Raw genomic sequence first — 15,611 nt, 5'->3', positions numbered from 1 at the left:
CCAAAGGGTCTAAAAAGGTTTGGGGACATTACATTAAAGAAGTGTTATGGCAGAAGAAAGATGCCATAAAATAAGCTGTGGGGACTGAATGTTTTGTGTTCTATCTATGAAAATTGGATGTTACCTAGAGAAACAAAGCAGAGTAATGTCAAACTCAAATATGTTCACACTACCTCATTAGTTATCCCAAACATTATTAGTATTATCCAAAGAATAGGAGTTGTATTCTCAGAATGCTCAACACATATGTGCTTTATTAAATAGCAATCAAATTATTTGTTTGGGAAATGAAGAAATGAGCCACTACTAATTATATCAGATTTTTTTTCCCCAGAAACTGAACATATTTGAGTGTAAGTGTTTGATAGTGGATTTTTAGTGCACTTCTGCATGACTACATGCATGACCCTGTGTGTTGTTTTTCTTTCATTCCATTTTCCAGCTGCCTGCCCCGTTCTGTGCAGTGGCAATGGTCAGTACTCCAAAGGCACCTGCTTGTGCTACAGTGGCTGGAAAGGTCCAGAATGTGATGTGCCCATCAGCCAGTGTATTGACCCCTCATGTGGAGGTCATGGCTCCTGCATCGAAGGGAACTGTGTCTGTTCTGTGGGCTATAAAGGAGAAAACTGTGAGGAAGGTAGGATATTTGTTTTTTTCTGTTGTTAGTTTGTTTTCTGGGTTTGGGAGTTATTTATTTTTTTTTTTTATGGAAAAAGGGAAAGAATGGAATAAAAATCGAAGTATAAAACTGCTGTAGCAGGTAAAAGAGGGTAAAAACTTAGTCCACCACAACTTTACTGATCTACCAGAGTTCAGACAAAACTTCAGACCTTCTGTATACATTGCTTTGCAGTACTAAGAGTGTCTGCCACAAGTAAACCTGAATAATTCCTTTGCTGAAGAGCAAAGAAAAATCTTTTCTTATAATGCTTACTGAACAATTTAGATGTGAAATGCAGAGGAAAAAGAATCAATGGTTGACAAAATTCACACAAAGCACATATCAATCACTATTAATGCAGAAACTGATGAAAAATATTTGAAAGATTTGGATATCCATGTTACTTACAGACTTAATGTGGGGCAAATTACTCCTGTGGCTGCAATCATATGGGATTAAGGAAAGGTAGATGGCACACACAAACAATAACTGTCCTTTAAATGCAGAAAAGCTATTCAGATTGAAGGTGTCCAATTCCTTGAGTATGTAGAATGAACAATTTTTTTAAAATAACCCATGCAAAACATGATCATAGATTAAGCTCAGTAATGGTTGTATTCACAGAGTTTCCTGCTAGAATGCACAATGTAAATTGGACTGCTTTTCTTTTTAAAATATATTACTGTGCTCCAGAGTTTATTAATCCTCCAAAGAGAGAAGCAGCTGGAGTACTGAAGTGATAGGGCTGGGCTGTCATGCTATTAGGACTGAGGAGTCTCTCTGGGTTATTCTGAATGGGTTGCAGATCTGTATTGATACTGTGTGTATCAATTTTCATCTTACCCTGTAGTAAACAGCTCTCTCTCCCATCAGAAAAGAAAGGGAAGAAAACTGTGGATAAACAAACCACTAAGGCCTTTATTCTCAGGACTGCAGTCATCACCTTTAGGACAAGATCTGGAATTAGTCTGAGTGAGCTTGTGGTAAAAGGAAGAAAACAAAGAAACCAAAAATTCTCGCTGGTGGGACTGCAATTGTTTGTTCAGTTCATTCCTGTCACCTTCTTCCACTAAATCCTCCTTCCACACCAGTTGTTAGAGCTTTGCTCTAGAATTCAGTTGAAGCCAAGAGTTTTTGCATTGTTTTTAATGGATTACATTTTAAACTATATCCAGAAAATGCTATAATATCTTTTTTTCCCCTTAGAATTTATAGTTCTCAGTTCACCCTGAGTGTGTGATACTAGGAGATCTTCAAAAATTATCTGAAATGCCTTGTCTTGCTTTAACTATCATTCTCATGAAAATCAAAGATGGAAAAACTGTCTTTAACATGCTCTACAGCACCCAGTCTATTCCCCAGGACTGCAGAACCTCTCTGGTACTAACTGCAATTATTTGCTTGGTCTCATTAAGTTTCATACATTTCATCATATTTTCTGTTGTTGTATAAATGCTTGTGTTATTAGAGAGATTATGGTAGAACGCCTAAAAGGATCTTTGTTTCATTTAATTCAGGAAATTTTACCTTACAAACCATTTCTCCCTCACTTTGATTGTAATTTCCAGGTACTTGCATGGAGTTCTCTCTCTGCTTCCAGTTCTCTAGAATGGCTGTGGTCTGTCTGGGCCATGGATCCCCTTGGATCTATCTACCTTGGATCCCCAAGCTCCTGTAAGAGAAGTAGGCTCCTGTAGTGCTTAATCTTTAATCTTTAATCTTAAATCTTTAATCATTCCTCAGGTGAATGTTTGGAATGGTGAAGCAGAGACATCAGCAGCTCCAGAGAAGTTTCTAGAAAAAGCCAGTGCAGGCCTTTTTGCAAAGGTATTGGGTTAACTCCAGCCAAAATTGGGAACACAACAAAACAGTCAGTCAACAGAGCTTTTTGGGAGGTGAATGGCTATGTGAGATGAAAGGATATACATTATTTAATCAACACTGTGTTTGGAAGTTTCTTCCTAAAAAGATAAATGGATTACAAAGGCAGGAGGTATTGATTGCAAACTTGGAAGGAGCCAATAACATGACAAGAAAGGTTAAAGCAACCTTTTGCATGTATGATTGGGCAATAAATAAGTCAATGAATTAATTTGCAAATAAATAAAAATCAACCACCATGTTTCTACTCTAAAATTCCATTTCTTTTGTATATTTCTCACATTAGTTTGAGTGCTATGGGAGAAAGGCTACCCTATGAAGTGGTATCTGTCTAATTAATCATCTAGTCTTAGTTAAAGTTTTTGCATGAATAGAAATTTGACACTTTTAATGGTAGAATGATAGAAATAATATTTCTGTATTTCTATGTCATATATGAAATCTCCTCTATTGATTTGAACTTCCAAAAGGAATGACAAAGGTTGATTCATTTGCCATTTTCCAACTAGGATATTGAATTAGAATAAGTGGGTCAGCAATTTTTTTTTTCTTCCCAATAGCTTTTTATTTCTGATATTCATCATGGTTATATTGTTCAAACAATTTACCTGAAATGAAAGTGACACCAAAATCAATATTTTTGATGCACAATTTTTGCAGCATAAACACTGTTTTTCTATTAACAAATTTGCACGGAAGATGAAGTGGGGTATTTGTCAGGCTTCATTCAGCCTGCTTTGGGGGGGACACAAGTGAAATTGCCAAATTAGGTTAAGTTAAGGGTGGTTTTCTTGTCACTTTCCTGGTTGAGTCATTTTTCAATGACATTTAACTTCGTAAGTGTAATTCATGGCTCTTTGGGGACTTCATGGTACATATTGTTCAGAAAACTCCTTGACCTCCTTTTTGTCCTTAAGGATATAAATTGCTTTCAGTACCTTTTTTTGTCAAATCTACAGAGGGCCCAATACTAAATGAGCTCTAATGATCTGAGCTGCCAGGGGGCTGTGAGTTTCAAGCCTAACGTACTTGCTAAGGTGCATTCTCCTTTGTTTAAACACCAAAGATGGTCCGTGTATAAATCCTGATTAAATACCATTGTAAACCCTGCTACACCTCAGGGCCAGAACCTCTGCAACAGGAGTCAGTGCAGTTCTATTGCAGGTAATCACATTATGCTAATTTCAACAGCGAGGATCTGGCCTGGGATGATAACTCTGAGCGTGTATTAAAATAGAACGAGATTGGAGCTCAGAGTAAAAACTCTCCTCAGTTCAAACTTTGAAAGCTGCTACTTACCCAGATGGTAGAACAAAACAGCTGTAAAGCACATTTGTCTAGGACAAAGGTGTTTAGTGTGTTATCCTGTAAAACAAGGGAAACTGGGGGCTTAGGGCATTGATTGGCTCATTCTGTAGAAATAAATCAAAGCTGCATGAGCACTGTAATTCAGGATAGAGGGAAGACAGTTAATTTATATAGCAGAAGGTGATGTTTTTCATATGCTCCACATTCCTTTCATTAGTGCTTTCATTTGAGAAGGAAGATGATACATTCCTGACAAGGAGAATACATTATGACTTATCATTATCTCCTAAAGTTAGCTGTCCTATAACAATTTCTTACACGTATTACCTTTCTACATTTTCTGTTAAAATATATATTCTAAAAAAACCCAGAACAGACCAAGTGTACGGGGGAAGTAACCTTCATCTTTAAAGTAGATTGACCTAAGTTTTTGTGTACTTTACTTCTTTATTCAATCAGACTGTTTTATCACAGCTCTGTGTCCATTGAGTTCAACAGCAGTTGTACAAAAGATGCATTGTAATCTTCAGACAGGTTATAATTTGGCTAAGCACAAAGAAGGAGTAACAATACAGGACAAGCACTCTGTGTAATTTAAAACAGTTTATGCATTTATCAACTTTGAGGTGAGCCACAAACCAATCTTGGCTTAACTATAAATACGAAATTGCATTATAATATTTTCATGTCCAATTAGCTCAGCTTTAAATCAACAAAAAAAAGAAAAAGCAAATCCAAAAAGATAGCCAATGTCATCATTAAAATGAAAATCTTGTAAGAAATTTTACAGTAATTTATCCCTGTACTACTGTATTCTGAATTCCATATTACTGTATTCTGATAACTCATTGTATTGCATCTCTAAATGCACCTGTCTCAATCCTCTGCCTGTATCTAATCTATATACTTGCTTTAAATGTTGTACAACTAAATAAAATAGTTTTACAAGACTCTATGTTTATAGAAAAGTTGAGATTTGAAAGATCAAGTACTGTTCACATCAGGTGGAGTGAAAATATCTCTGCCTTAATTTAGAAAGATCAGTTTGGAAAAGATGAGAGATAAATCACTTTCATTATAAACTCAGATCTCCCTGGAGCAGCAAGAGAGAATGCAAATCATTCTTGGTCCTGCTGTTGTGAGCTAATATATACTAGTCATGAGGTGAATTCAAGTTATTTAAGACATGAATTTGACCTTGCCCTTCAAATCCACAGCAAAAGGCACTTGGTAAAGCCTCCATGTGGGTATTGGCAGTAAAGCATAGTATTGTTATACAGATTCATCATATAAGATAAAAATTTGGAAACTCATAATGTTACTGATAAAGTTCATTTGAAAGACAGCTTGTAACCTTCCTTTATAGGACTGAAATAGCAACGGAAATTCCATTGCATCATTTTTCATCATTACTATTTTCATTTTGTTGTTTCTGGGTTGAAATCCGTATCTGTGTCTGGTTTTACTTCTTTAAGAGAAACAATCTCCTGCTTTGGAATATGTGTTGAAGTAACCAGGGCTCTCACTTTCACAGCTCAGCTACTAATGGACCATGGATCAAACATTCATAAGTGCCTTAATGATTAAGAGTCTAAATGAAGCTGAAAGCCACTGACATTCTGACTTCTGTGTACTTGAAGTGGCTGTCCTAATGTTCAAACAATGCTCTAACATTTTAATAGTAATAATAGCAGTTTTTATAAAGATACTTCAAATAAAAAATCCTTTAAAACTGTAAATTATTAACTTATTTCATACTTGAAATACAGTGCATGAGTCATTGGAGCTTCAATGTATTTCAGAAGAAATGTCTCCAGGTTTATGTGTGGAACTCTGACTATAGATAAATATATTGAAGTGCTATTTTTAAGTCTTCATGTTCCTCCACCACAGCATTCCTGCCGTAAACTGTCATTGCACAGTCAAACCCTGCTTGATTTATTTCATGTAAAATACAAATTACTTCACTTTCTCATTCTCAGACCAGGTGTTAATACGACTTGGACAACTCCCTCAATTTGCTCTACTTATCCCCGTGGTCCAGACTTTCCAGAGCGCGTTTTCCAAACCCCCCACTGGCGTGAAGTGACCCTTGTGCACACGGCTTTTGTTTCCTCCTGCAGTGGACTGCCTGGACCCGACGTGCTCCAACCACGGGGTGTGTGTGAACGGGGAGTGCCTGTGCAGCCCGGGCTGGGGAGGAGTGAGCTGCGAGCTGCCCAGAGCCCAGTGCCCCGAGCAGTGCAGCGGCCACGGCTCCTACCTGGCTGACACGGGGCTGTGCACCTGTGACCCCAACTGGATGGGCCCCGACTGCTCCGTTGGTAAGAAAAGCAGCTCTTTCCTCACTTTGCAATCATGTTGCTGCTTTGTTTCAAAGTATGACAAGTTTGAAATGCAGTAATAATTGGGGAAAGTTGTCTTTGTTACACGGTTGGGCTTGTTTAATTTTGTTGGGAAGAACTGTGGATATACTGCTATATGTATTTTCATGACATTCTTAATTTGGTTAGGAGTTTGTGCTTTGTTCTAACACTGTTTCTCTTTTAGACTGAAAAAGTTACATAAGTGTACTTCTGTTTCCCAACTGTAAATGAAAATATCCTATCGTTTATGGGAAAAAAATACAGGGAATTTTGCTTTTACATTGTCAGTTGAACCTTGAGATGGTGCTGTAGGTTAAAACCAAGTCTCTCAAAATAGTGTTTACATTTTTCACAGTTATTCAGTTATTTCCTAAGGTTAATCAGCTGGATTACCCCACCAGTGACATGAATATCAAGATGTGTTTTCTGCTTTATGGATAAGCAGTCAGAAAAATTCAAGAATAAGAGTTTTGCTGCCACATTCTTTGATGATGCGTGGGGCAAAAGACGCTTATGCTTATCTGAAATTTCAGCTGGCAGAGAGCAGTAGAATTTTTGGAGTGAGACACCAGATACCTGACCATGTTAGTAACAGGAATACAAAAATCTCTCCTTGGAAAGTGACTTTTACCCATCATTCTAAATGACCCTGAATTGCTGCCATTCTCTGCCAAATGAGTCTTAGGTAAGTTTCAGTCTCAATTCTTAGGAAATCAATATCTGTCAAAATCACCTGAGGTCCAGGTTTGAGTAGAGCAGAGCCTCCTGCTCGCCTCCTTTGCTGTTGGGGACGGCACCTCTGGCACGTGTTTGTGTCTGCGTGGAGGATGCAGCTCTGCAGGTCAGTCCAGTGCACATTAGCAGGTTTTTTTTAAACTGATGCCTTGGAGTGGCTACCTAGAGCAGAGGCTAGAAAGGTTAAGAGAATAAAGTGGGTGTTTATTAAAGGACTTCTACAGATGCACCTTGGGCAGTCAAAAGCCTCCGAGGGGCTACACCCAGGATGGGCAATGGTCACAAGTTTTTCAGACATTTTAAGTTTGGTCCATTTGCATATCAGGGGTTAATTCTCCAATTACAGCTTCAGGTAGTGAAGTTATATGCCCCCAGTTTGCTCCCCCGAAATTCACTTTTGTTTGTACTTTTCATGGCCTAAGGCTGTAGAGTGTCCTTGAATTTCAGGCCTAGAGGAATTGTTTCTTCTGACCAAGATGTGCAGACAGTAGCTAACACTTTACATGGAGTTTAGAGTTATGAACTAATGCAGTGCAGGATTTGAAACATATAAAGGCATTTATATTAAAAAATATAAAAATATAAAGACATTTGAAAAATCTTAAGACATCAAAGCAACTTTTAATTTAGTTTGCTTTTAAAGAAAAATGAAATGCCGGCTTTCATCAGAATGTGAGCAGGCCAGCTTTCGGGAGTGTAGTTTTGAGCAGAGGCATTGCTGTGGTGCTCCCTTGCCCCTGAGGCCGGCTGTGACTGCTGTTCTCTCTCCTAGAAGTGTGCTCCGTGGACTGTGGCACCCACGGCGTGTGCATCGGCGGGGCCTGTCGCTGCGAGGAGGGCTGGACAGGAGCGGGCTGTGACCAGCGTGTGTGCCACCCCCGCTGCACGGAGCACGGGACTTGTAAAGATGGGAAGTGTGAATGCAGAGAGGGCTGGAATGGGGAGCACTGCACCATTGGTAGGCAAACGACAGGCACCGAAACAGGCACATATTGCTTTCTTTTCATAAATCGTAGAGACATAGTTACTGTCGTGGACTGTAATGGGCTGTTCCCTTAGGGACCCAAGTGCTCTCAGATATTAACCCTGACTCAAAATGTGTTGGGGGAAATGCAGGTAGGCTCTTGGAATCATTTCAAATCAGTAACAAACCAGTTTATAGAGAAAAAAAAAACCATACAAAAACAACACAGCAACAAATTCCACATTAGTAAGTAAAGATGAAACAAATGGTACCATGTGTGATATCAACAAATACAACTCATGGGATGATATCTCAGTAGCATCTGAACCTGAATGATTTTCTAACCTAACTGAGCATTCCTTTGTGCGAATGGCCTGTTTTTCAATTTCCCAGTCTGACCCATCCGTGCTCTCCAGCTGCTGTACATCACATGTGAAACACACGCCAGCAGCAGCACCCAGAGCAGGGGTCAGTGCTGGGCAGTGTGTGTTCCTGTGGTACAGGAGCAGCTCCCTGGCATTGTCCCCTGCTGTGCTGGGACAGTGGCCCTGGTGTTGGCATGGAGACAGTGGCAGCCCCTGGGCTGCTGTGAGCCCCTTCCCTGAGAGCCTGCAGCTCACTGCAGCACCAGCATCACAGTCTCAGCTGGGCTCTGTCAGCCTGGGAAGTTCAAAAAGGTCATCCTTACACAAAGCAATGATGTTCTGTCCTCTCAATTACCATGCTTGAAAATCTACTTGAACAAGGAATTAATTGCTCCTAAGTGAAGTTCTTTATTTTGTCTCTACAAGCAGTCAGGCACTCTATTTGGATTGTTTTGAAAATTTACTCAAAGGAGAAAACTGTTATTTTCTCTGAGCTATAATCAAAACCAGGAAATTCTCAGTGATCACATGCCCTGAGAAGTCTGGGCAGATTTATCTGGAACAAGAGTATCCCATCTAGTGAGACTGTGAGGTTCAGGCAAGTGTGCTTTTCTCCAGAAAATTTTTTGAGAACTGTGAAGTATGCTCTAGAAAAATCTGATGAGTCCAAATCCAGAGTCATGTTGTTTTCATTACCTTAAGGTGATGAATTTAAGAAAGAAAAGAGTAGGCCACTTGAGATTTTCATGGCAGTCAGGGACCCTAATGGGACAGTCCTATTACAAGTGAATTGTTATTTCTTTACTTAAACGTTTGGTGAGATTCTTGCATCCCTCAAGCTGTTTTTCTTTTTCATTCCCCTCTGATTTCTCTTTGGATATACAAACCGTTTCCGACACACACAAGTTGGAAACTAAAAGTATACTCCTATTGGAGAGATAAAAAAAAAAAAAGAAGAAAAATTGATACATATTTTCAGGGCATATCCTTTGATGTTGTGGTGCTGCATGCTTCCTCCACACTGTGCTAATATGATTTAAATCAAAGCTTTTATGACTGAACACTTTGTGACCAGCACAGATGCAGAGTGTTTTTCTCATAATTGCTTTCAGACTTCCATCATATCAACATACCTCTGCTAGATTAATCCAGGCATTTTGTTTTCAAAGTTCTTCCCAGATCTTTACAAAATGCCTAGTATATAATTTTTTTCATTAAATTCTGTAATAATTGCTTATTTCAGAAGTTGATGCTTCGCACAAAATTTGTTTTGCTTTATAATCTCTTAGTAATGTGCCGATGTTTAGAAGTAATTAGTGTATGTAAAGTCTTCATTACTGTGCAGACAAAAAGATGCCTTTTACCAAGATCTCAAAAGTAGGCTGAAAACTGCAAGCTGAACTAGTGAACTCTAAAGTGAGATTTTAAGCCTAATTTTCAGAGTTTTGAACTAGATATCTTCCTTATTATTGATGTATATAATCAATTCTTTCCAGAGGAAGGGTGATACTTCTAAAGTGATTAAAATATGCTTTAAGCTTTTTTTGTTTGGTATATATTACACAGATTTTCTTGAAACTTAATGTGGTCCTGTGTGTGGCAAAGATGAGACTAGTGCAGAAAAGTCAGGTATGCCCTTCTAGTTATCATGGATGAAATCTGTGCAGTGAGTAGTCGTGTGTTGCATGCAGACAGAGATCCTTGTGGCAGGCCTGTATTAGTAAGAATTTTCACATGATCATGTCCTGAGGCCATTTACAGAAGCACAAAGGCTGATGCCAGGAAGGGGATTGAGTTCAGAGGGACAACTCAGTGTGACCCCACTGGTTCATGTTACATGGAGCTGAAACACAGAGTTCAGAGGAAAAGGATGGTAAAAGTGATTTTTGTCAGTATTGGTATGAAATTTCTAGAAGTCACCACTGGAAAATTTGTGCTTAGAGTGAAATGATACTTTGGTACAATGATGAGTTGCTCAAGATGTTTTAAATGTTGGTGTGAAGAACAAAAGAGCACTTAAATTTTACAGAAACTCACTGTCAGAGTGCTGCCTTTATGGTTTCATTTTCAGCTGAAAGTTTGGCACACCATTTAATGTCAGAAGTACTGAGGAGTGTCCACCTAAAGATGCTACAAATTAGTCTTTTCTGGAAGGTACCTGAAAACTGCACAGGCTGTTTATCCAAAGGCAGGAAATGCAAATCCTGTAGGAGAGGTTATTTTCTGAATTTTCATTTTTGCCACACCTACTCTGAAATGAAGTCAGTAGAAAAACTTGCTTTGATTCCAGTGACTTTAGGCCAAGGCCATTTACAACAAATTGATCTGTGAGGAAGAAAAGGAGATTTCTGTATAAAAAACATTTTATTTTGTTTGTGTTTCTTTACCAGTTTCTTTGTGCTATATTTATGTGGCAGTGGAAAAGAAATCATCATAGCAACCCGCAGGTATTCAAGTTCATTCAGGATATTTTATTCTATTTAATATCAAATTAGGCTTCAATTTATGCTTGACAGAATGCACACTCCTTGTCATTTCATTGTTGAGTATCTAAGCTCAAAAGTTTTAATAGAACTGCATTTTTCTCTCTGATTTTCCTGGTTTAAGAATAGCACTCAGAAAATCCTCCCAGAACAGCAGTGTGAGCTCAGTGTTAGCACAGTGTTTGTGCAAAGCAGCTTTTGCCTGTGTGCAATAGAATTATGTGTAAGAATCAATGCAAATAAAAATGCATGCATGTTCCAAGTCACTCAGATTTTGATAAGTCTCTATCCAAATAATATAAAAGTGAAAGGAGGGGGTGTCTGGTCTTGCTCAGCTGCTGTTCGAAGCAGAGCAGAACTCCAGTTCACTTTGCTACTTCAGGTAAGAAAAGCAATTGCTTACTGGAGTGGTGATAAAGAAAATTAATCTTTTCCCAGTGCAAAAATAGACCTGTCAGGATATGTTTATTAAGTGATTACTATTCATTGATTGCAATTATGGAGGAAGTTATAACTAAATAATAGAGGGTAATCTAGATGAAAAAAATATTGGAAAACTAATAACAAAGTGAAAGAAAGGTATAGAAGTTGTTAATCTTGAACCCATTTCATGACAGAAATTTAAGATGGAGGATTTAGCTTTTCCTTAAATCTTTGGAATGTTTTTTAAAACATGCTGTTATAAAACAGATCTGTTACTTTCACTTAAAATAATATCTGGATGTTTAAAACTGTTGTTTTTAAATGCTTGCAGAGGATGTTCTGCATATAAACTGTCAAGATAGCATTCCAAGGACAGTGTGATATATATGGAGATCTTATGAAACAGTCAGAAATACCATTTTAAAAGTGTAATTCCATCTGTAATTCATATCCCTGGAGCATGGTCTCTTTATTATTGGTAAAAATCTCAGTGGGAGACCAGTGAAAGCAGAATTTGATCCTAAATATTTACAAGTAAAATTTAAATGTCTGCAAATGGATCTTTTAAGGTGAGCTCTAACCAGAAGGTGATATGTGAGGTTTTCTTTTTAGCTGCCTATCATATTCCCAAGCCTTGCCCTTGTCTGCTCATTCCTCCATTAGAGGTAGGTGAAGCACTCCTTTTCAGACAGAAAGTCTAAAAAATTGTACTCAAGGCTATTTGGTAATATGGATACTCTGCTGCAGATTTTGATCCAGACAGTTCTTATCTTTTATGTTCTTTTTTAATTTTTTTTTGATGCAAATGAGCTATACCCCTGGTACAGACATTGAAGCTGAACCTCCACCTGCCTGCCTGCCTGAGAAACGCAAGCAGGTGATGAGTACATCTCTTCAGGCTCTTCTTGGGTTCATTTAGCTTAGAAAAGACCCTTAAGATCATCAAGTCCAGCCATAAACCTCACACTGTTCTGGCCCTGGTAGTGCTTTCTGAAATCTAACTCCAGAGCTGAGGGTCAGCAACTTTCCCCCACTGAGTCCTTGGCCCTTGTACTAAAGCTGTCAAAACTGGAGAACAAGTTCCTTAGTAAAGAAGGGGGTTGGAAATCTGTATTAGCTCTGTATCTTATCTTCTAAGAATATCTTGAATATAGGAGAAAGATTTAAAAAAAGCTAGGATTCTGTCACCTATATGGTGGAAAATAACCTAATACTTTCACATGCTTAAAAATGTACTGAAAAAAAAGGACTTTGTGTCTAGGATGATTAGGAAGTCTAAGTTATAGTACAAGGTATTTGTGTTAGGAAAAAACATGTTACCAATAAATGAAAAATTGAAGGAGATTGTTCAAGCAAACTGTGAATTCCTCATCAATGGAGTTTTTATCAACCATTTAGACAAACACTTGTCAGGAATAACAGAGGTAATTCATCCTGCCCTGGGGCAGCAGCCTCACCAGAAATCATTGAACTCTATGAGCTGTCTTCCAGTCTCCTTTTAAATGAGCTTAGGAGGAAGCATTCCTTCTAAGAACTTTATTTTTAATGGCCTACCTTAAGAGTTGTGCTGTCATTCCCTTTAAGAATCCAATGCCACAGCTGGAAGTAGGATTGATACTTTATCCAGCCAGGGAGACTGATCTATGTGTTCTGTATTTGCAGAACAATGGGTTGTCAATGTGGATATTGAGCCACTCTGAAACATCCAAACAAGCTCACACCCGGTAGGGAAATACTTTAAATACTCTTCCTTTAAAGGTGAAAGCTATTCCACCTCTGGTTTTAATAAAAAAAATGTTTACTAAAAAGATTTCCCCCCTGAGTGCTTTGGGATGACCTTCCCAGCTTTTATACATGTTTATATTTTCTATCAGCTGGGTGGAATACCACAAGTGTAAAGATTTAGTTCTTTACCTTAACCTTAAGGTTTCTATTGATTATTGAAACCTTATGTTTCAATAATCAATAGAAACATTAATAATGCAGCATTGTGTTATCTTTGGATATAGCAAGATATTTTTGTCCCATGATAATGCTCTTTGTGTCAAAGATATTTTTTTCTTCTACTACTGATTTCTCTTGTTGTAATTACAACGGTAATGATTCAAAGATGAGGCAATTTTCAGGAGAGATGGAAAGTGTGTGGGAGGAGGCAGTGGAAAGCCATCGTATCTGACAAAGAGCAATTTAGAAGGAGCTAGATATATTAGACTTCTCCAATGGATTTCTAACTTAAAATTAATCTGTAACAGTTTATAACCTATCAAGGCATAAAAAGCCCTCTAACGATGATGACAGGAATTTAGATTGCACGCTCTGAGGCGAGAGGAACACATTTTCTTCTTTTTATTTGAAAAATGCATAGAATTTTTAGGTCATGACCACTTTTCATTACTGCTGATGTAGAAATATGTTGGAAATATATATATGGTGACATGACCAAAAATGTTTGAGATGTTGGCTGTTCCTGAATGTGCAGATTCCAGTTCATGCCCTGTATCACACAGTTATCCCACTGTTTTACACCTGGAAGCAGATTTCTCGTGATGCAGCCTTTTGGGAACGTGGTGCCAAGCATTCTTTGGAGTTTAAGAGTTGTTCCCCCTGTGCCTCCTCAGCAAAGCAGAGGATTAGCAGGTACCTCATGAGGCAACCTGAGAGGTTCTCAATTATTTCTGTCACTCACTGCACATCATTCACATTTTCTCTTCCATCATTCAAACACAGAGAGACTCAAAAGGTAGAAATCTTCCTTATAGGGTGGAATTTTGGAAACATATGTTATATCATGTTACATTTTATAACCAAAGCCAAGGAAATGTACTTGTCACTTGGATAAATAAGTGCTCACCTAGTCCAGCATCTCTGTGCTTCAGCAAAGCTGTGACTTCCTGGTAAATAAATATCTGGTAAATAAATTTCTTCTTGGGAATCTGATGCTTCTTATCTTTCCCAGCTATCTGCTATTGAGGTTCTTTGTTGGTTGCCTCATCTTTGTCATCTTTTATTTCTGAATAAAATCTCTTGGCTGTAGAGTCCCCCGATTCCATACTATGGCTCTTACTTGGAATTTCTGCTTCTGGTTTGTAACTTTGCAAATTCCTGTGCTGAAAACTGAAATATTCCAGCTACTTTTGTGGATCAGGGATGAGTAAGCTTTCAAAATAATTTCTGTAGCACTAAGGAATCCTGAACTACAATAAGCATCCACTTAATTTTATCATAGCCAAGCAAGGTAGCTGATTATGAATATTTGCAAAGAAGCATTCTGTGTAGAGATTTATGTATAGTGAGAGTGGTTTGACTTTCAAGGAGTTTAGAAAAAGAATTCCTTTTCATTTACAGAATTTACAGGGGGCAGCTGGGGATCTTTTTTGGCTGAAAGGCAAGCTTATTCATGAGGAAGAACTTTCCTGTTTGCATTCTTTGCTGAGGGCTTCCTTTAAATGATTGAAACATGTCACAGCTCAGTGTCAGAACACTTGAGTAGCTTTTTTCTTTCTCTTTTTTACAGGATATTTGCAGAACATGACCTTATTTCTTTCCTTTCTAGCCCAAAAAATTTAATGAGTATGTTTTCAGCTAAACTTCCTGCATTTTGTCTGGAACTTCAAAGGTGCACCCAGAAGATCCTGGTGAATAGTTTCCCAAACTAAAATCACATTTCTTTTTTCTCCTTTTGGAGGGGCTTCTACATGAGTTATATTGATTTTCTGGCCAATTCTTGAACTCTGAAAAGACCACAAAAAGTGAGGGAGGGCAATCAATCAGGGAGCTGATCTAACTTTTGAAAGGGCAGAGCCGATTATGCTGTTCCTAGCAGTATTCCAGGAGCCAGACAATCTTCTCTTCTCCTGCAGATAATATTTTCTGTATTATTTTGTACCCTGTGGTGTCAAGCAGAGCTTCAGCAAGTGAGTGAATTACACAGCGTTGCTGGAAACAAAACAACAAAGACACGGCAATGCTTGTGAGAGGTCAGTGGCACGGATTGTATGGAGACAGAAAGGGAGAGCTGGATCCTGGGAAACAGACATGTATATACATATATATAATATTTATACTTACTAAGAAAGAAATACAAAGGAGAACAATACCTGTCCATCCTTTTGAGACCTGCTGTTCATATTCTTGTAAAAGATACCTTTTTCTTTATCACTTGCATTGTCAAGGTATCATTCTTGCATCATCAGTATCAGTTTCACATAATCTTTCATGCTTGAAGATGCAAATAAAGTCAAATGTGTTTTGCCTGACTGCTGCAAACTCGGTGGAACAATATTTCAGATGCAAAGCTTTGCAAAGGGTTTTGTTGGGGTTTTTTTCCTCAGCTTCTTGCCAATTTAGTATCAAATTAATAGTAGGATGCATTATAAGTTAGAGACTTGTCTTCCTAAGATATTTGATGCTTTTGAAATTCTCGAC

General features: G+C 38.1%; 1 protein-coding gene across 1 annotated transcript in view; it reads left to right on the top strand.

Annotated features, from left to right (window-relative positions):
- Window positions 1-15,611, top strand: part of TENM2 (teneurin transmembrane protein 2) — a 555,006-nt gene that overhangs the window by 470,634 nt on the left and 68,761 nt on the right. Inside the window, exons 11-13 of the mRNA XM_053991099.1 lie at window positions 443-637; window positions 5,974-6,174; window positions 7,724-7,909. Coding sequence (XP_053847074.1) covers window positions 443-637; window positions 5,974-6,174; window positions 7,724-7,909 — 582 coding nt within the window. The remainder of the gene's footprint in view (window positions 1-442; window positions 638-5,973; window positions 6,175-7,723; window positions 7,910-15,611) is intronic.

Source organism: Vidua macroura, chromosome 15, assembly GCF_024509145.1.
Source record: "Vidua macroura isolate BioBank_ID:100142 chromosome 15, ASM2450914v1, whole genome shotgun sequence".
Classification (NCBI taxonomy): Eukaryota; Metazoa; Chordata; class Aves; order Passeriformes; family Viduidae; genus Vidua; species Vidua macroura.
Note: the sequence above shows the minus strand (reverse complement) of the source record. Positions and strands in the feature narration are given on the sequence as shown.